This window comes from Schistosoma mansoni, chromosome 1 (genome assembly GCF_000237925.1).
Source record: "Schistosoma mansoni strain Puerto Rico chromosome 1, complete genome".
NCBI classification, from domain to species: Eukaryota; Metazoa; Platyhelminthes; class Trematoda; order Strigeidida; family Schistosomatidae; genus Schistosoma; species Schistosoma mansoni.
The window spans coordinates 9,015,245-9,038,924 of NC_031495.1; the positions used below are offsets into that span (position 1 = coordinate 9,015,245).

The 23,680-nt window shown below is 32.1% G+C and overlaps 2 protein-coding genes across 2 annotated transcripts in view; both read left to right on the forward strand.

Annotated features, from left to right (window-relative positions):
* Window positions 1–12,608, forward strand: part of Smp_123820 (putative serine-rich repeat protein 2) — a gene marked incomplete at both ends in the record, with an annotated part of 34,646 nt that extends 22,038 nt beyond the window's left edge. The window contains 4 exons of the mRNA XM_018793166.1: window positions 2,178–2,834; window positions 5,127–5,456; window positions 12,181–12,360; window positions 12,414–12,608. Coding sequence (XP_018647705.1) covers window positions 2,178–2,834; window positions 5,127–5,456; window positions 12,181–12,360; window positions 12,414–12,608 — 1,362 coding nt within the window. The remainder of the gene's footprint in view (window positions 1–2,177; window positions 2,835–5,126; window positions 5,457–12,180; window positions 12,361–12,413) is intronic.
* Window positions 12,609–20,361: 7,753 nt separating this feature from the next.
* On the forward strand, window positions 20,362–23,439 carry Smp_123810 (hypothetical protein; the record flags this gene model as incomplete). Its single annotated transcript, XM_018793167.1, has 3 exons — window positions 20,362–20,683; window positions 22,013–23,100; window positions 23,308–23,439. The coding sequence occupies 3 exons, from the start codon at window positions 20,362–20,364 to the stop codon at window positions 23,437–23,439; spliced, it is 1,542 nt and encodes a 513-aa protein (XP_018647706.1).
* Between the last annotated feature and the right edge of the window lie 241 nt (window positions 23,440–23,680).

Genomic DNA, 23,680 nt, shown 5'->3' on the forward strand with positions numbered 1-23,680 from the left:
CGTGCGTTTTGTATTTCATATAGGGGTTGGTACTATGTTAGGCTCACATAGGTTATTCTAGTCTCATTTTGCTCAGGCCACATTTTTACTCCTTCAATTATTTGCTAGTTAACCCTAACTGTTTTTTATATTATCGTATTTGTACTAATTATTTACCCTAATCATCATGTGTCTGTAACTTATTTCTGTTTGACAATAAATATTGATTCATGTTTGATTAAATGCAGTTGGCCCACTCGCCTTTCTCGATTGCGCATCGTTTCATTTCGCTCTGCTTTGCTCACTGCGTTTTTCTGATTGTCTGTCCTGATCATCGATTGTACGAAATATATGTATCAAAATCCATTCTAGTATTTGGCTTAACTTCTTTATTCATTGACGAGGATTAAGTCGATAATAATATACAAGGGTAGTTGGGATATATACCTCAATAACGACCATCATACGATCAAATGGGAGCCAGAAAAAGGGTCGCTAAAATGGTGAGCCCGATGTGATGATATAACATTAATGTGATAACGAGAATATGATTATTATTATTATAGTCATGATGGAACGATATGCCAAATAGACCAGTGAGCAGAGTTGACATGAGGACAAAGTACCAATGAGATAATACGACTCGAGCATGTCCATATCACTTCTGTGCAAGCTTCGTCGAATGCCTCGGATTAGAGTTTGAGTCGTTTGAGTTTCTCATCGATTAAGTTAGCCTCTTCGTTCCTCTATCGGACGCGTAGAGTTCGAGATGTTCATTGTTTGCGTAGTTTCTCAGGCTGTGTTTAGTTCGAGGTCGGGCTTACCACTTTAGTGGCCTTGTATCTGACTCCATTTCGATCGTATGAATGATTGTTATTAAAATATACACACAACCAACCGTCGTATATAATTGCCGAATTAAATCGCGTTGGTGAATAACGGAATTAAATAAGTCAAATACAAGAATAGAGTCGGAATACGTATATTTCGTACACTCATTGACCCGGACAGACAGTCAAGGGAAAACGCTCATATATCAGTTCACTTTGGTCAGAAGATGGAATTTCATATACACTTTAAAAAAACTCTGTTAATGGTATATAGCACCGAAGATATAAAAGAAATAATACTTAATGAGTGAACATTTACTTAATCTGGTAAGCACTGGATAGTTGTTTGTCCTAGTGTGGGACTACGTAACACTACCAGGGATCGATATTTTTTATTTAGTGAATTATATCTGGACATATACCGCTGGTCTGTGAGTTAACCATTCGTACTCTGAACCGAGGGTTCTGGGTCCAATCCTATGTGGTGGAGTTGTTGGTGCGTACAGCTGAGTCCCATTGTAAACTAAGAGGCCCTCCGGTGCTTCTAGGCTTTTGGTGTTTATCTAACTTAAATTAGTTTGCGATTTTAACAAGCAAAACAACACATCTATCATTAATGATGGTGTGGTCACAGACACAGAAAGAAGGTTTATTCAGCAGTCACAATGAGTTCCAGACCACGGTAAGGTAAATGTTGTTTGACAACGATGTTCATAACGGTGATCTAAATTGAAAATTATAAGAATTATTTTTGATTCATACCTTCGATTGACTAAGTTCGATGACGCTGAGCTTAAAGCACGAATTGTAAATCATTGAACAAGGTAATACCTACAGATCAAACGACGAATATAGGGATTTTTTCACTAAAGCTTGAAACACTCGTACTATTGAATAAGACTAATTGTATCAGTACATCAACTGGCTTTACATATATTTAACAACTGGATGGCATACCACCTTGGAACAGAACAAAAGTATAACGTATAATTTGAGAATAGCTAAAACTGTTCTACTTTGTGTACATTGTGCTAGAATTTGATGCTCTACTTATAGCTTTCGGTTACTTATTTTTAGACACAAATTACTTATGATTTTCTGTCTACTTACAATTAATAAGTAACATAAAAATGTTCTTTTCATTGAGATCATGAGTCGATGGATGTTATACCACCATTGAAAACCTTAAAGCACTAGAAGGCCGTTTCATCCTAGTATGGGGCTCTTCAGCTGTGTGCATCCACGATCGTGCATGCGTATGATCTGAATAAAAAAGCTTAACAATCTTCACAACTTCACACTGATGAAAATGTTCTATTAACATGTTAGCTAACTAATTAACTGACTATTAATTTTTTCCATTTAAAGCCACCATCAATGTCGACTCTACAGTCTCAACGAAGCAGTTTATGTGGCAGAAGTAGAATGGAATTGTTGTATGTGGATAATGAACTAGATAGAACCAACAAACCTAGATGCAAACTTAGTACAAATGGAATAATTAGTTCATCAAACTTGGGGGAAAATTTATCGGACGTGATTGATTCTGATCATTGTTTCTCTGTGCAGCATACAAATGGAGCTGGTGATAATTGGAGCTTGGTCGATGAATTGGTTATTTTTCCTCAACCACAAACTCTTGGATTTGTACGTAATCAAACGTTTAACGCAAAAAACACATATCATCAACCGTTACCTCAACCATCCTTAAATTTGGCGCCATCCTTTTTTAAACCATATCAGCTAACCGATGATAATTTCGGCAATTTACCAGTTAAAGATAAAGAGCATCATATTAGTATACAACAACAACTTAGAAGAGCATTAAGTTTGTCATCTAGACGTAAATCACCTCGTTCATTAAATGAAGAAATTCAATCAATCATGGATAAACACTACGAAATGACAGGCATTAGAATGACAATTGGTAGTGGATCATCTCAGAAAAATTCAACAACTACCAAGTCTTATATAAATTTATTTGGATTGCAGACAGGCAATAAAACCCAGCCATCTAGGCCAAGGGTAAGTTTAAAACGTTCCATTTTTCTATATTTTTCCCAATCACATCTGTCAATCTTAGACTCTCTGTCAAATAAGTTTTCTTTCTAAATTTATTCAGTCACTCATATTTCATTTGTAGACATCTCCCTTCAAAAATATAGTTTTATAAGCGAGAATCACATTGTATTTTTTAAGCAGTTGTCAGTATAATATCAAAATAAAACTAAATACTTTCAGGTTTCTTCGATAAGTAGTATATATGATTTACCATAAAAATCTGACCAGATTTCTCAAATAACTGATCCAAATAGCTCAATTTGCGTAAGTTTAATTCCTTTGAGACCCTACTGTTTTCTACGGTTAATTATTCTAAATCGTGTTTCTGTACTATGTATTAAGATTTGAAGTATAACACTGAACGAAAATTATAAATTTTCCTAAGAATAAGATGATCATACGAGATAATAGTTACTTACATACTTATGACTATTACCCCACGTGAGGCATTTTAACGGAGCTGTCGTCAAAATTAAACTCTTACATAGTCATACTTGGTTCAGAAATATATGGTTTTATAGACCATTTTAAAGATAATTTCGTCACGAATCAATATCTTGTGAAGAGCAATTAAAAACCATAAAGCACTGAATACCTATTTGATATGAGATTTCTTGACTGTGTACACCCACAACCTCTCCAAGAAATAACCCTGAAACCTGCCGAAAATATAGCTGGAGCATCACTGAGTTGAAACCTGACAGTCTGTAAATTCAACCTTCATTCAATCTCGATATTACACAACAATCCAATTATTAAGCAAATAGCTTATTTATGAAATAGTCTAACTTCATCAATCAAGATTTCGCACTAGAACTTAGGGACTCCATTTCGAAGCCAATCATTTGATTTGGATAACATATAAAGGTAATAACCATATAAGTTGTCGTGGACCTGGTGTTTCTTGTTCGACTTATTTTACTTAAGCCCATTTTAGCAGCAAGAATAAGTGGCATTATAAAGATCATATTACAACGTAGCTTATTTCCCACTATTGTAAGAATACTAACCATTCAGTTCAATAATTACTTACAACAATCGATTACAGTCCATAGAATACATCAATTTAGTGAAGAAAAATCATATTCATCACTTCTGTAAACCAAAACACAATTAATTTGATACTGTTAAATGTGCACAAACAACTACTTATTGAGCGAAGTCATATTGAAGCATTTACTGAGTTAATGAAGGCCTAAATGGAATCTTTATAAATACTCTAAACTAGATTGATAAACCATAGGTTAACTGAAAGTGTATCAATACCTCGGAAATGATCAAATTTATAAAATGATTATCTTATCCATAAATGAATCCAAGTTAACAATATGTTATTGTCCTACTCTGGCCACAAAATTGATCAAATGGTTTACATTGCGTTAAGCTTTAGAATTATTGATTTACTCCAAATATCTATTTCTGTTTAATATGTATTCTAATGTGCAAATGTATCATAAAATTCCTAGTGGGATAAACTATGGATAACCGTTGTCACACGTAAATTAAAATTAATAATGTTGTAAACGTCATATCAGTTAAACAAATTGGTCACTACTCGGATTCAGTAATTACGTGGATGACGCGTCGGCGTTTGAAGCAAGCTGTACTGGGTTTAAGCTGTAGGGGCTGATATTATTTCAAGCCCACATAGATCATTCTGGATTCTGGACAGACCAATCTATTCATTCTTCTTAAGCCACATTTTTACCCTGTCACTTATCTACTGACTGTTTTTTATATGATCGTATATATATATATATATATTAATTACTTACCCTAATCATCATGTATCTGTAACTTATTTCTGTTTGACTATAAATATTGACTCACGCTTGATTAATTGGAGTTGGCTGACTAGCCTTCTCCACTTCACGTCATTTCGTCTTGCTTCTCTCTGTCCTCTTCGCCTTTCCACTTCTTATTCTGAATCTGTCTGGCTAAACGGATTGCCTGAAATAAACTCCTCCAACTACACCCCTAATTAGCTTCTTATTACCGCCATCAAATAAACGAGGTTAACCAGAGTAATATACGGAGTTAAATGGAAGACCTACATCCACGGCATATTCATATGTTCATCCAAATTAGAGTCAGATCAGCTGGCACCAAAAATTTGTCCCAAATAAGGTAAAACGCTCGTCTTAGATCCTACCGCTTTCCACAGTTCATTTATTTTAAATAATATAATTCGTAATTCATTTGTTCATTAAATTTATTTAGCTTTCATTATCCTACTTTTTTTTTCACTTTACACAGAAACGTCGATGCAGTTGGACATTTACTAAAGATATTACGAATGAATTTCAAACAAGTTTAAAAAATGTTTCAAGTGCACTACATTTAGATTGTCCTACTTTTGATCTTTTTCAAAAAAAATTTAAACCTAATCGTGAAAAACCATCTGTACTTGAATCATTATCTATGACTGCTTTACCATGTCTTATACCATTAAGACCACGTATTCAATCTGATGCAACAAATAATATGACTTCTATCAATGAAGAATTTATTGGAAGACGACCTGAACGAAAATTTCATTCTGATTTGAATAATATAAAATTAATTGATTTCAGACGTAATAGTATGGTAACTAATGATAAAAGTGTCATTATATATGGTATTGAAAAGAATATTAGACTTGTTAAAAGTAATTGGAATTTAACTAATGTATGATCAATTACAAATCAGAAAGGGTTTTGTGGAGATTTCAGTATTTTCATAGTTGAAATCATGAGTCAATTGAAGCTAGACCACCATGGAAAACTTGGAAGCACTGGACGGCCCTTTCGTCTTATTATGAGACTCCTCAGCAGTGCGCATCCACGATCCCATAATAAGACGAAACGTCCGTCCAGTGCTTCCAAGTTTTCCATGGTGGTCTAGCTTCAATTGACTCATGATTTGAACTATGACAATTACAAATCATCCATATCTATGCAGCATACTATGTAGATACGTTTTTTGAAATACCTTCATTTAAACACAAAGGATAAAACTGTACAAAATTTGTCAATGTTTTAATAATGGTATTACTTTTCTATTTAATATGTTCTCATTTAACTTGTTCATTGTTTCTATGCACTAATATTCTAGATATTATTCAGTGCAATATTGAACATCATATCTTGTCATAACAGTTGATTTTCTATCTATTTCCTTTACTGTTGTAAATAATTTTCAAACAAAATATGGAATTTGAATTTATAGCCAATCTATTTTTTGTTGTTGTTGAACATATTGGGAAGTAGAGACTTTGTGTTAACGAGGAAGAAGAAAAGAATTATTAGGTCTTTCTGGAATAGATCTCATTGCAGACTAACTTTAGGTAAACAGTCATCAAAAGCAGAGAAAGTAAAGATAGTGGTTGGATCTAGTCGATATAAAACACTTCACTTAGATTTACTGCTATTTGGTACTACTTGTCAATTAGACGTAATCGTAATCTTGAGAGAACTTATGCTTTCTGGGGGATTTTATCCGGTATCATCAGCTTCATAGTCAGAAATGCCACCAGTGATCTGTTCCAGAGGCAGCTGACTTTTTCTTAACTGAGATATATTTACAGTTGGTTGATCACTCAGTAGTTGTGCTTTCAAGTCCTTCTTATTGTTAAACGAATTCAATGGATTAAGCTACAATGTAGACATTAGCTTAAAAAAATCTAGGGCCAAAGGTTCCCTTCAGACTATATTCAATCATCACTTTTTGATGTCAACAAAGTGCACACTTTGTCGAGTCATTTATACACATCTCATAATAAATTAGATAGTAGTTTCTATCTATTATGATAGATATATTAACATGAGATTCTATTCAGCACTGGTTTCAGAATGAAAATCTATATTGTGAATTACTTATTAAAATAAATCAAGAATCGATAACTGATGTTAACGAATTCTAATTTCGGATAGTGTAATGGGAAGACAAAGATTATCAGAACTGTGTGATATAATAGCGCAATACATTTCGAAAAACCTGATCACACATATGCTTATTAAGAGCATTACATATGGAAAATTATAAAGTTAACAAGGGAAATGAAAGGTGAGGAGAAACAAAGATAACTAAAAATAATAATAATTTTAAAAGCAATCTACAACTCACCACGTTGGATAATAGACTAATATTACTAATGTAGGTTCAGAGTGAGAACACATAGTTCAGATAATCTTCGCCTTCTCATTACATTTATCAAAAGAACTAACTATTTTAAATAAGATTTTTGACTAAAATGATCACATTTTCTTATGAAAAATACTTTCAAAATAGATCTTTATTGAGAAATTTTGATAGACTGTAGTGTTGACTACTTATATCCGCATAAGTAGTATATAGTGAGATTCGAGCATTCGATGTATTTCAGAAGAAGATCGATAAGGAAAGATCGGGAACGGAATGCAATTGAGGTGAAGATGCATGAACAATGAAATTAGAGACGATGGACTGATATTTGCAGAAGGAACATTCAAGATTGAGATAATTGATTAATAGTTTGCAAATTAAATGTTTACTGTATGGTTGTCAAATTCTAGTGAGATATTCTGTAATTTTGTGTTCAAATACGTTCGATTGTCCCCACTTGTCTTTTTATTCACCACAAGACTACTAAGAATGTAAATGGTTTGTTGTACTAAATTTTCGAATCATATTACTTGTCGGTTAACTGTAAGATTTGAATGTTTAAAATTGTATAATTTACCTCAGCTACAGACTTTCGTCATTATCAATGACGGAAGGTTACTTTTCCATTCATTCGATACTGGCTGCCTTAATAATGTTTTTCTGTTAAGTGTAAAACTGTAAAAATTACATACAACATGAAAATGAATAATTAACTTACTCAGTATACACTATATTAGGACGGAATGGCCGTTCAATGCTTCAAGGTTTTCAATAATGGTCTAGCATAGATCGGTTCATTATCTCAATAAAAACTCAGTCATTTTCAAAACCCTATACCAAACATTAAATGTTTTCTAAGTAACATGGACTAAAATTCATAGATTAATCAACCGCACAGTTTTTATCGTATTGTAGTGAACAAGAACACGACTGGGGACAATCGAATGTATTTTAACGCAACATTACAGAATATCTCATTAAAATATGAGAACCATATAGTGAACAGTTAATTTGCAAAATAACAATCGATTGTTTCAATTTGACTGTTTTTTCTACAAATATCCGTCCATAGTCTCCGATTATAATTGTTCATGCATTTTCGTACCAATTGCGTGCCGTTCCTGTTCTCCCCTTATCGATCTTCCACTGAAATACATTCAATACCTGACCATCACCATATACTACTTATGTAGATATCATTAACCCACACTACAGTAATACCTGCTTGACTGTTTGCACTGCTTCGTGAGTTTTCATCTTCAGATTTGCAAATATATATATACCATTTAAAATGTCAAATTTTCTACGCCTTAATCATTTATCTTCAAATAGTCGTGACTAAAGAATTCAGAAGAATTGAACTGACTGTTTATCGACTACTTAATTCTTTTCAATTTTTGTTTCAAGTATTTTAAACTATTAGAAGGTTCTTGATTTCAATTCAACACTATGGTGTCACGATCTTTCTAATATGACAAGAACACAAACATATTCTCAGAGAGAGAAAGAAACACTTGCACGCACAATTAACAATATGAGAATAATAGTTGAAAGTAACTAAAAGTAGGATAGAAAAAAATTTTAATGAATACACGCATTTTGTAAATTTATTATTCCAATGAAAGTAAATGGAATCGTATATGTGTGTGTATGTGTGTGTGATAAAATGAAAGGGGGACAAATAATCTCACCAAAAAGCAGTTTAGATAAACTATGACACGAAATGAATAGTGAAAACTATAATGACATAAGAAATAATGACAAGAATTATATTCTTTGATAGGAGATATAATCTTCCACTCCCTCTCTCTCTTTCTATATATATATAATTGTATAGGGGAAAAATCTGTTATATAATTAATCACTTTGATGATGTATTTGCGTCACAAATGAATTCCAATTTACGTGTATATTCATAAGTAATCACAACTGATGAATCTCAAACAATAAATAAGAAAACTATTCAATGTTCTATGATGTACAATGGTACTTCAGTGGAAATCAATTCTTGATGAGATGTATTCATAAATAACAACTTAGCTGATTTGTCGTCTTCCATCGTAGGTTGTTGATAATAGTATTCAGTCAACGGACATTGGGTATCTTACGTAGACAATAGTTGATAAATACTTGTACATTATTGATGAATTGAGAAATGAACATATATTCATTATATAGTTAAGATCATGAGTCAGTTGAAGTTAGACCACCATGGAAAGTCTGGAAGAAATAAACGACCGTTTCGTCCTATTATGGGACTCCTCAGCAGTGCGCATCCACGATCCCGCCTCGCGAGATTCGAACCCAGGACCTACCAGCCTCGCGCCAGAGCACTTAACCGATAGACTGCTTAGTCAGCATCCAACGGTGTTAATGTCTAACCTCAACCAATCCACGAAACTGAGCGACTAACTTCCATCGTACTGAGGTAGATACCTGTCTCTACCTGGAATGGATTAGCTCCACTAGCCACGACGTCTCATTAGAACTCCAGAAATTACCTCATGGAGCCAGTCACTAGGGCGCATATGATCATTATCAGCAGGGGGTTTTGTGGAGAGTTCAGTAATTTTATATAGTTAAGATCATGAGTCAATTGAAGCTAGACCACCATGGAAAACCTGGAAACACTAAAATCTCCACAAAACCCCTTTGTGATATATTCATTATTTTAATCAGTAGTTATTCATTACATCTTATTTAGAGGAAAGCTGTAACACTAAAATTTTTTGTATACATCTCATTATGGTTAAATCACAGGTCAAATAGATACATACGAATTATGGATCTTCACTAATCTTTAAATATCATTATATTTGATATAAGAAAAATTGTCTTTAAACACAAAGTAAAGGTTACAGTTTTAGCAAACTTAAATCAGTGATGTATGAAACATGTCAGATTACATTGTTATTATATACATAAATTGGTTTATGGAAAAGCATTAGCATTAAAAATGAGACATGAAGTTATTTCAGAAACTATTATTTTTGTAATAGAATGTTTTTGACAACTTTGAGTGTAGGTCCTGGGTTTGAATCTCGCTAGGCGGAATCGTGGATGCGTACTACTGAGGATTCCCACAATGGGACGAAAAAACCGTCCAGTGCTTCCAGGTTTTCCATGGTGATCTAACTTCGATTGACTCATGATCTCAACTATATAAAAAGACTTTTAGTGTCTTTGAAAAATACTAGTTCTACATAAATTCAAAATTAAATTAAGAATTATTTCTTTCTTAGTAAAGGGTTGTGGAGTTTATTGAGTTTAGAGTGATATCATGATAATTATAATGTATTCATCAGTAACTGACTTCAAGATGGGTTTCCTGAAGTTTGAATGAGAAGCCGTGACCAGTGGAGTTCAACTATGGCTGTTGTGAGGCAATTATTCACTGAAGAAAATAGAAGACGATCGCGCAATTTCTTGGATTGGTTGAAGTTAGACATCAACACTGTCGGATGCAACTCAGGAGTCTAGAGGTTAGGTGTTCACGAGAGATAACGAAAGTGCTGGGTTCGGACCTCGTGGGTGCTCCCTGTTGAGGAGTCCCATACTAAGACGGAACGTCTAACCAGTGCTTCCAGGTTTCAATGGAGGTCTAGCAGTGAAACAATTATTTTTTTACCAGTTATATAGAATAATCCTTATTGGTTCTAATTTACCAAAAGTTCTATTCATCAACTGAATATACCTGTATCCAAAGATTGTTATTGACTCTAGGATACATGTATATCTAGCTGACAAGTCCCAAATGGGGTGAAACGAGCATTCTGGACTTCACCACTAGCCACATTCCATCTATTCTATGTAAATTTGTGTCATAATGGCTATATCGAAGCAATCTATATAGGTTGCCCTTATGCTAAGTAAGACTGATCAAAATTCAGTTAGAAACATCAACAACAGGACAATCCAAGTCATTACAATTTAAACTAATTTTTCGAATGTAAGTGTTTCAGTTTAGACCATATATATAAAAGTATAGTGAAAATGATAGAGATCATTCTGCATACTTCAACTTCCTACATTATGTGAAACATAATGGAGCTAACAAATTTAACTGAGAATTTTTAAATTGTAAAAGCAAGAACATACTAAATTACCTTATTATGACAACGAAACTGATTTAATAAGTAAGCAAAGATGGATAGTGGCTAGCAGTGGAATTCAGGACGCGCGTTTCGTCCTACTTGGTACTCGTCAGATGGATGTACCTGCATCTCAGAGTTGATGTTCACTATGGGACTCGAACCCAGTACCTTTCGCTTCAAATGCCATCGCGTTATCGACTCGGCGACTGAGTCCTGATAGCCACTTGCTTGTGCAATGGGATGAAGTTTAAATTCACTTAGTATTGTTTGTTTGGATCTTCCGATCGATGTTTTTTTAATAAGGTTTTAATAAGGTTCTGGAGTGATTGAATAATTATTTCTAATACTTCATTTGATTTTTAGCCCCATCCCACCCCCTATTACCTTTAATTATTGCAACAAATACGTATTTATACATGATTGTGCAACTTGATAATAAATTTGTTGAAAAGCGATCCCTTCGCTGAAATCCGTGTTTTAAAAAAATATATTTCTCCAACTATGTTTTTTTAAATGAATAATACAGTTACTATACGCTAAGTTGTTTTAATCTGTTGCAATAATACTACATAATCCTATCCCACCTACTTCGAATTCGATTTCTTGATTTTATCTTATTGAAGTTCCAGTCCATTTGAGATTAGTAGTATTTCGTCAGACTAACTCACATCTATATCTGGTGTCTCTGTAAATATGGATTCTAACAATCTGGAATGTTTATTAAATAACTACAAGGGGGGTTAATATTTCAGCTCATTTTATGACTGCTATTGTCACAGAAGCTTATAGTTTGTTCAAGAATCTTGCATATACTGACGACCCTATCCTACTTCTTGTCAAGAAACTAAAGAGATTACTGACAGATTATTTTCACGTGATATCAGTCTGAACATTCGCAAGAAAATATTTCAACAAATTAGTTCGTGCTTTGAATCAGACTATCAGAGATTTTATAATGTTGCTTTAGCCGCAGACTTCTCAGTGCAATTTCGGTGAAAAACTGTATATTTTAACTTCGTGACCTTCTGATTGCTAGTTTAAATGATCTTAAACTAGAAAAACAGCTTATATAAATTCCTTCCGGAACTTTTCAGATAGCAAAATATTTCTGCTTTAAATATGAAGATGTTAATAATGATTTTCACGATGCTATTTCGAAACAACATGATGCCTTATTATCGAATTTGGATAACCTCAGATTTCTTCTGATACGAATATTTCCAACTCATTCAGATAAGTCTACGATTTGGAAACCACTTTTAATTCATCCTCAGGTATTAAGTCCTGTTTTTTGTGTGATAAATTTCATCTTTTTAATTCTTGTCAGTGTTGTTATGCACGTTGCGTTAAGTGTGAAAAGGTTGGAGATATAGAAAAAGTTTGTAGAACTTCCAAGTTGTTTATTACTAAAACAAACAATAATCATGAGTCAGAATCAGTGGATTTAGACGGGAGAATGGATTTTCTGTCACTTACTACCGTCTGCAAAGAAACAGCAATTAATGCAAAAGTTGATTACTGACACAAACAATTTACATTCATTTATTGTTGATACAGTAAGCTCTGAATCATTTGTTTCTAAAAGAATTTTAGAGTTAATATTCCATTAAGTAAAGGGGAGGGTAACTGTGTCAATGTTACCTTTCTAGTCAAAAAGTAAGCCTCATCTCTGCCTAGGTTAAAGGGCCTTAGGTCACTGGACTTGAGAATTTCTTCACACACTGATTCTTCTGATATTACTTTGATCAAATATTTGATTTAACAACGTTCAAAGGCCGTGATGGGTATGAAAATTTAATCGCTACACTTAGAAGTAAAGGGACAGGCCATTTTCTTGAAGGATAGACTAGTTCCATGTGGTTTAAGACAGGCTGTGTAGAATAAATTAAATAAAAACACCTAGAATTTGTGTTTATTATCACCTGACGCTTAACAGTTGTCTATTTCAACAGAGTTTTACTAGACTTTCGTGAGTTTGTGGATGTTCTGAATTACGGTATTGAAGTAAGAAATGCCGATTACACAACGTACATAGATATATTTCCTATATTTGTATACCCAGACATAAAAATAAGTGTGAACTGAATAAATGAAGCGTAAGAGTTGGCTATAAGCCAACTTACAGTATGAGTGTTCAAATGAGCACTAAAAAATGAATGACATAAAATCTAACAAACTGGTCAGTATTATAAGGTTAGAGACTTGAATTTATTGTCACATTGAGAAGAACTGGAAGCTAGAGACTGTCATGAAACATTTCATAATATTCTATGGATTAACCGGTATCACAGGAATAAACATAACAGGGACGCTCTCTTGAAGTTATGCCTCTGATTTCATTTAGATAAACAATGACAACTCCAATCAAGAGAAATCAACATCATCTAAATTTCTTGAGCGAAATTTTAAGTTATTTTACCCCTTTTGATATTTCAACATTATCATTATATTATTTACTAGTAGTTATTAGTCTGTTACACTCTTTTTTTCTCCAATAGCGTCGGGTAATCTAAGAGCCTGCCAACTCTCCGTCAGAGGATATTGGACTACGTATTTTTTTAATTTCTTGCCCCTTCATAATCTGAAGTGATTGTTGTTGGTTTCCCCAACACCTTTGTGAGTTATTCGCGTTTTCAGTGATAAACTATGCTGTAGATTTAATTCTAAAGTCCTCATAAGAAACTGTGAACTGTTAAATTCAAGTATGTAGAGAATAATTTAGGTACAACTGTTTCCTCAAGATGATATTCACCCTTTGCGAGGCCTGAAAATCCTGGATATGATCATGTGTGACATCATGCATAACGAATAGCACTTGTGAACAATCGAAAGAAGAGGCCAAGAGAAAGTTGACTGAAAACGTCTGGTTGACGATCGATGGTGCAAGAGCAATAACACTTTAATTAAGTCATAATCAAACTATGTGTATGCCATGCTCTCTCAAAATCTTGTCTAAAAGAGAGGGACGATAAAAAAGATGATATCTGATAGAACAATATATATTTGACTTTAGGCAGAGGTAAACGACAATACTGAGGAACGTTAGGGTGTGAAAAGCATCTCATGTGAGCTTTGCGTAGAAATGGAAAAGATATTTGTGCGAGTACATTTCGTCAGTAGTACCCTTTAAGGTTCGCACAAATGTCATATCCCGGCTCTCTCTCTCTCCCTCTCTCTCTCTCTCTCTCTCTATATATATATATATATATAATAGGGAAATATTTCACAACAGTTCAGTTTGGCAAGAAGACTGCAGGTAATTTGTTGTACACCTTTCCCAGATCAAATTTTAATTATCGCAGTGAAAGCTTACAGGAATGTACATCTAGTTTCATGATGAATGTCTATTATTTGAAGATGGGATGTGGCCTGTAGTGGAAACCAGAACTCTCATTTCACCCTATTTAAGACTTGATAGATTGATGTAGTTGGATTCCAGAATTGACTTTCATGCAGAATACTTTCTTTGTTTATATTTATAGTTTACACACACTTTTGCATTCATTCCATTTGTTAGAAAATCTTCGTGCCGTGCTCTACAAACTATCCAGTTGAATAAACGGTTATATTCATAGTTTTTTTTACAGATTATTTGTAACTCTGTCATGACCAACCACGCCCCTTGATTCCTCTGGATATTCGAACTTAAACGTTTTTAATTGGATTATCTAAGGTAGTCATTGTATGTTCATATCAGTGTGATTGTGTGTATGCACGTTTATGTAGAAAAAAGAGATTACAGTCAAGTGTATATAATATATGGTATGTATATGCGTGTTTCAACTTCTATATCTTGTTCAGAAGAATGATTATACTCTTTGTTTCAAATTTTCCATCCCCACCGAAGTATATAAACAATAACAATAATGTTCAAAACGTTCTTGTTTAAAGTTTGCGTGCATGTCAATCTAAACCTTATCGCATGTTGCGTGCATATTCTTATTTCATTCTAAATGAAAGTGCTTCGCACCGATAGTTAAAGAGAAAATGAAGAAAAGAAAGAGAAATAGAGAGAACAGCGGTATGGTTCAGTAGAAAATCATATTTTCATTTACATAACTCATTGATGATAGATCTGAACTGAAGAGACGAAAGATAATAATATAAAGTGAAGGAGAATTATGTGTTAAAGAGGAATTCTTCCCTGATTTCTCTCTATCTCATTCTTTCTCTCTCACACTAATGGTCTATAATGAATTTTTCATTTTGTACCAAAGTCTAAGAATGATATTTTGGAACAGTTTGAATACATACATTATATAAGCGTGTTAAATGCTCATGAAAATGAATTGTATGTTTCTATGACTGCCATTCATTTCACCGCCTATTATGTTTATCACCTATCTCTTCATTTTCTTTTCACCTCCAAATCATTTTCATTAAAATGCAACCATCATTTCAAGCAAAATGAAATTTGTGATCTAACTTCAGAATAAATCCTTTATGTTCTGAACTGTTTATTCTAATGGAACGAATAGGATATCTAAGTAGGTAAAGAAAACCTTTCTGAAATTTTTAAAAAGAGATGACTTGCAATTTAATACTTGTCAGTAAATGATTTCAAGTTAAATAAAAATAGGGCTTTTCCAAAGTTTCGTTATCAATTAAACAAATATGACTTGACATAGGCGATAAAGGTCTTTTCACAGTTGAAATCACGAATTGATCTTAACCAGACCACGATTGGAAACCTGAAAGCACTAGATGGTCATTTTGTCTTTGTATGAAACTCCGCAGCAGTGAAGATCCACAATCCTCATATGGGGATTGAAATCAAAACCTTCGATTCTACATGAGAACGCTTAACCTTGATATCACTGAGGCGTCATTCAAAGGTGTGAATGCCTAACTTTAATCAATTCAGGATATTGTACAATCCAATAATCATATACTCAGGTGTAACTCCTAGAGCTATGTAGAACTTCTTACACGCGAGAAGTGATTACCTGTTACATTACATGTTTCTATGAAGGGTTTAAAACATTGTTCGAAACTTTACTAGTGTTCGTTTCAGTAATTATTAACAAGAACTGAATATCTAGATAAATTTAGATATTCCTTTATGAATTTGTGAACCAATCTAAGTTAGACCACCATTAAAAACATAGCAACACTAGACAGCCAGTTCTTACTGGTATGGGTTTTCTTAGCAGTACCTATCTACGACCCCACACGCAAGACTTGAACATAAAACAAAACAACTGTCTAGTGCTTTCAGTTTTCCACTCGTGGTTTGGTTAAGATTAGTTCGTGGTTTCAACTGAGAAAATGCAACGTGATTAAAGCAATATTCAAGAAAAAATGGAAATATTTACTATTCCAAACGACGTGTTCCCTTTCTACTAATAAAAAGGAAGAGATAGACAGAAATTCACTGAAGTGAAATTAAGAATTCAGTTCAAGTCTATGCCCTAAAACATTGATTTTTATAGATTCATTTTACATTGATTATTAGGTGTATTTTAAGTGGAACTGACTGATAATTATTTATTAACATTATTAATATGATTCATATCATTAAATTAAGTAATGAACTTAGAGATTCTGTTAAGACGTTCATCTACAATCCTACCTGATAATTATCTACGTGGGATTAATATGAAGAAATTATATTTTTATTAGATCCATTTCAGCCGCTTAGAATCTGAAATAGTTGGATATTATAATTACGAAATAAGTTGGAAATATTTAAATGTATGAATTTAGTTGGAGGTATTTTTCTAAAACACAACAGCATAGTATAACAGTGATGCAAATAAATTTACGAAACTAAATGAAATCGGTATATGGCAAGACATTGCATTACCTAGAACACTGCAGCCAAGCTACTAATACTGCATAAAATAACATGTTCAATAATTCAAAGGTTTACTGTTACCCTCTTTCATGTTGCCGCCAAATGAGTCCAATGTATTTATATATACCTACTGAGGTAGTTACATTATTTGTACAGAAAGAAATAATTATCCTAAGTTTGTTGAGTGAGTTCCAAAAAGTTATTGGTCAGCTGGGAGATAAACTTCAAATAACTCAATCCCCCAATATTTTTTTGACACAGGAAGTCAGGCCAATACTGAGAAATTTCCCAAGGTGATCAATCAACAGTCACACTCTAGTTTTCTGAGTTTTGTTGAAACTATTACTATCAGTCATCAGAAACAGTAATTTATAATCAGAAAGGGGTTTTGTGGATATTATAATAATTTAATAGTTGAATTCATGAATCAATTAAAGTTAGAACGCCATGGTAAACCTGGAAGCACTGGATAACCATTTCTTCCTAGTATGGGAATCCTCAGCAGTGCGCATCCACGACCCTGAACGTCGGATTCGAACCCAGTATCTATTGGTCTCGTGTGCGAACACCTAACCTCCAGATCACTGAGCTGGCATCCAATGGTGTTAATATCTAACTTAAACTTTAATTGACTCATGAATTCAACTATTAAATTACTATAATATCTACAAAACCCCTTCTGGTAATAATCATATACTCATTAGTTACTAGTTTCAAGAGGTATTTCCTGGAGTTCTAGTGAGAAGCCATGAGCAGTGGAGTTCAACCGGGTCTGTTGTGAGATTGTAACTCAATGAAGACAATAAAGAACAGTCGCGCAATATCGTGGATTGGTTGTAGTTAGACATTGATCAATGGTCTGAAGGTTAGGCGTTTGCTCGCGAGACCGATAGGTTCTGGGTTCGAATCCCGCGTGCGAGGTCGTGAGGAGTTCCATACTAGGATAAAACGGTCATCAATCACAGTGGTTTCGGGTTTCCCATGGTAGTCTAGCTTTAGTGGACTCATGAATTCAACTATTAATTTAAAATGATTTATAAATTCAAAAGGAAATATTTATCTTTCTTTGCCTCTGTGATACAAACTATTTTCGTTTCCTTACAACATTCTGCTCAACTTTTGATCTTGGTTTATTACATGATTGATGCTCACTCCGAGACTCCAACTGAGTGCTTTCCCCTTAGAACCATGAACGCAATATTCACCTAGCTACTGACTCTAGGTCGCCATTAACCCGTACAATAGATTCCACTGCAAACCATATTCCATTCCTTCTATATAAACCTGTGACATAATAGCCAAATAGAGGTATTTCGCTAATTATGTATATATATCAACTAAGATTGATTGAAATTCAGTCAGAATATCAACAAAATGATATTTTAAATCATCTGGATTAAATAATGTATGATAAACTACGTCAATGCTTGACTTTATGCCAACTTTATCTTCGTTCTCACATTTATTCAGTACACGGAATAGGTTTTTTTTCAAGAAAGTTAATAAATTCATCACCAACTTTTCGAGCTACCTTTATAGACAAAGATAATCACATATGCACATTTATTAATAAGTGGTTTTCTGTTTATGTTTATTAGTTTTCATCGTTTATAATAACCGATTCGATATTATTTATTCCCAGACTTAACTGTTAACAAATAGAATGAAATGAGGGAAACTGACATAGACTAAGTAAGAAGACTAAGTTAGAGATTGTATCTATCAAACAAATGATGTAAATATCTTTTCACTACAAATATTGTCTTTAAGCTTAGTAAGTAAAATGTCAGTTGCAAAAAAGATTCGAACTTTCATATGGTTTTCACGCTACAAGCTGTTAACAACGCATTAATCGTGTCTGAATGTGAATCCTGGTATTAGAAAGAGATTGTTATTTTCTGCATTTGATATTTCGAATGTCAGCCAATCAGTTTCATTTGTCGTGTTTGAATGTTAAACGGATTGCCTCAGTATAGTTTTTAGTCACAAGATTTTAGTACATTTTGTATGTAGCTAGCAGTGGATAGCGTATTACCGTTTGAAGCAAAAAGCACTGAGTTTGAGTTTCGATGGAGACATAAACACCAGGTTGTATACATTATCGGCTAACGAGTTTCAAATAGGACGAAACGTAAGGCCTGAATTCCTACAGTTAACCGAAATGCTAATAAACTATAACTGGGTCAAGGTTATGCAACACTAAAAGTTGTGATATTTTTCATTTTTTGAATACGCGTAGAGGATGAATACTGGTTCAAACTTACTGATCACATAGCGAAATACATAGTCTATAGTTAACAGCAATCTTTTAAAATACACAAAAGTGATAATTATTAGTTTATCCTCACAGAATATACAAACTTTCAAACTGTGTTAACCAAGAAGTCGAGTCTTTCATTTACATCATGTAGTTCATCAAATAACTGAAAATAATGATTTCTAACATTGTACTGAAGGTTTGTATGTGTTTTTACCCGATTAGAAGTTATGAAAACAGTGAAACAATTAGATAAGTTCGTCATCGCATTTCTGAGCGATATATGTCATCTTAATATCAGACATACAACTTGAGTATGCAAAACAGACAGAAATTCTATATATTTTCTGCTAATTATATCTGAACACCAAATATTAATTATATGGGATCATAGTGTAAAGCCATCTGCCTTGGTAATTATAATTCATAAAATGTTTAAAAGAATTCGATCATTATTTAATAATATTCAGTGAATTACTGTGATATACTCTCATAGTAGGAAACAACTAACTAGGTCTAATAGATAATGTTGATTACTATTAATTAAAGAACTGACATAACTGTTGTTAATGATGATGTATTACTTCTATGTTTATATAGAAAACATACATTTAGATGGTTATCAATTATATGTAGAGTTTAAAATGACTCAACTACTTATAAAGTAATATTAAGTTTATAAGTATAATACACTAACTCTCTATCTCCAAGTGTTGAATAATAAGCAAGGATGAATAGTGGCTAACAGTGGAATCCAGAATGCGCATTTCGTCCTATTTGGGACTCGTCAGCTGGATGTACCTGCATCTCAGAGTTGATGTTCACTCAAACAAACAATACTAAATATTGAATAATAGAATAAAACATTCAAATATGATCTAAAATAAATGATCTCTTCTCTAATATTCATCCTATCATTTAATTCATTCACATAAAGAAAAATAAATTTGATCTCAATTATGATTCCTAATTTCTTAATATAAAAGCTAATAAATGATTGGATAAAATTATTAACCAATCAGGATACGACAAATGATATAATGTATGATTAGGTTTAAAAATAAACGAATCATTTTCTTATATGAATACGTGATTATGTTTACTATCCATAGTTGTTAGTGTTTAAAATAGATCAAAGATCTAATTCAAGTTTCAAAAAGATTTCCTTTTTGTTCAATGTTATTCTTATCTTATCTAATGAATTGATTATTCATAATTATAATGAATATAAAACAATCAGAGATCATGAATACAATGCATCATTATGGTTCTACACGTATACAATGTTATCTTTGTGATTTACCACGTTATCCATGGGCAATGTTATCAGAATTTAGTGAATTAGTATGTCGTGGTTGTGTTAATTATGAAGGAGCTGATAGAATTGAATGTGTTATTAATCGTGCAAAATTAATGAAAATGCATTATTTACCACGTATTTATAATCAAAAAATTATAAATGATAAATTAGATGATATACAATTGAATATACCAATCACAACGACATCATCATCATCAACAACAACAACAACAATAGATGAACGTAATCATTCAATAAATGATTTAAATTTGGAACAAAGAAAATCTCCATTCGATTTAAACAAAAATTTTTTATATAAAACACAAATCAATAAAAATTTAGAAATAAATCGATTTATTGATTCATCACATTATTTAAATAATATTAATCAATTAAATGATGAAATTCATAAAGATTTAAATATTTTAACCGGAAATAGTAATAATATACTGCAAACTGGATCTGAATTAGTAGTACCTTCATCAACATCATCGACGATCTCCCATAATAATCCACATTTATTACGAGATGAGAATGTATTAAATTCATTAAATGGAACCCAAAATATCTTATCCAATTATGATACACGTTTAAAAGATATTTTTATGAATATTTTAAAATATTCAACATATCCATCATTGATCAATTCAAATTCATCATTATTTACGAATTTAAATACAAAACCAATTTTAGTATTAGATGATCCATTACAGAATACAAATCCAATAGATGATCATTCCATAAGAAATCAATTCAATAATAATGGTAAACGAGTAATTGTATCACCACATGATGATGTTGTTCTATTAAATAATATGATCAATTCTTCATTATTAAATATCAATAATACAACAACTAGTACATTAAATACTAATGAAGTCAATCCATTGAATACTGTTAAATTAATTAATAATTTTGTATCCGAGAACTCTATAGATTCAAGTACAAGTACAGAACAGAAACATAGTTTAAATTCAGAGTTTACATTACAATCACCTTGGAATCCTCGTCTTTTAACAACATATTTACAAATAATTAGTAATCTTTTAGGATCGAATCCTTTACTTACTAATGATGATAATCAAATGTCATTATTATCTAGTAACTTGAATAAATTAAACGATCAGAATAAAGTCAACTTCACCAATATTTTTGATTCATCAGAACAAATAGTTAATTCAGTAATTAATCATTCATTCTTGAATGAAAATATACAGAATGGGAAATTATCTAAATTCAATTTAAATTCAATTAATTCTCATTTATTTATTGCACAAAATTTAAAATTACCCATTTTAATAAGATTACGTAATCAACCAACTATTCAAGCTTATTTCTTAGGACTTAATCATAATACCATTTTAAATGATCATTATAATTTACAACAAAATAATTTAATTAATATAATGTTTTTTGAATATCCTATTGGTTCATCTAATATCTGTACTGGTTTTAATCAATTTATTAAATTGATCGATACAAAACTTATCCATGAGCACAATAACAATATTATGAATGATATCGGAGAGATACAATTAGGAGTTGATCAATTTGAATATGAAATTGCTAGAGATAATATGAATCAAATTATATGGGCACCATTTATTGATTTACTTTTATTAATACTTCAATTAATATCTCAACCATTAATACAAAAGCAAACAAACACTATAACACAATTGTTGTCTAAAGATTTATTAAAACAAATTAATATGACCAATGATACAATAGAAGATGAATTGAATTCATCAAAGAAACGAAAATCATATGGTTATAATTCTGAAGAGATTGTAAGTGGTCAATTATGTGACATCAATAATAAACAACCACGACTTTCTTCACAGTCTGAATTGAATGGAATCAAAAGTCATTGTACTAATGATAATATGAATTCTTTATCAGATAAATTAAATGATCCCTGTAAAAAATGGAAACCATTAATACAACATAGAAAATCACCAAATAAACGAATTCTATGTAATTTATGTCCACGTCATTTAGAAGGTAGTCATTTTGTTCAATGTCCTGCTAATTTAGAGCATAGATTTTGTTTTCAATGTGCTAAAGTTTATTTAGAAAGTATGATGAATGAACATCAGGCTCATAATAATAATAATAATAATAACCAAGCTAATAAGAATGTTAATATGAATAATTTGAAAAATTTAGAAATTTATTGCCCTAGCGGTAAAAAATGTGTTCTACCAGGTTCTAAATATCCATGGGCATTTGTAAATTCAGAGATAACTGCAATTTTAGGTAAAACACAATTAACTACTGATTATTTATCTCGTTATGATCAAACATTATCATTAGAGAACAATAATGTTTCAGAAAAACTATCTACTCATAATCTGTTAACTAATAAAATGAATACAAATTGTAATATGAATACAATAAGTAATTGTCGAGTGGAAAATATTACACGTAATAGTATATCACAATGTTCACTAAATAGTCAACAAGATAGTTCTGAAATTTTATCTCCTCAAAATGTAAACTGTAAAACTCCATCAGAATCTCCAACTAAGTCATCATCAAATGAAACACATTTATTATCTAGTAATAAATCAATAAACGGAGTTAGTACACCATTGAATTATAATGATACGATTAATAATAACCAGTCGAAATTAATGAAATCATTCAAAGATAGTCATGTAATATGTGGAAAGTTGCGTAATCAAAAACATTCTACATCAACATCATTATCATCATCATCGTCTTGTTCTTCTTCATCAGCATCATCTCCGCCACCACTAATTATGACAACAACAATAACAACTTCAACTAACTTGTCCTCAACCTTATCTTCATCATCATCACCATCATCTCTTATCACTAAATCAAATGAATTGAGGAATAAGCCATCATTGAATACAGTACTAACAACAACAACATCAGCATCAATGGGACAGATTACAGAGAATAATACACTTAAAAGTAACATTGAATTGTCATCCACTGAAATGAATAGTATTTCAGATGATAATGATTGATTTATTCCTGATTTCTTTATCAAAATCATCTCATCCTTTATCATTATTTCAAAAAAATGCAATCAAACTACAGAAATAACAATAATAGTATTAGTAGTATGATCAGTGATATAAGCAAAATCTACAACGATCAGAATGTTAAACAATAACCATTTTGTTTATTTATTTTCATTGTACAAAGTTCAATTATTATAAATGACCTCTTCTTTTTTTCTTGTCTTATGTTATTTTTTTTGGGATT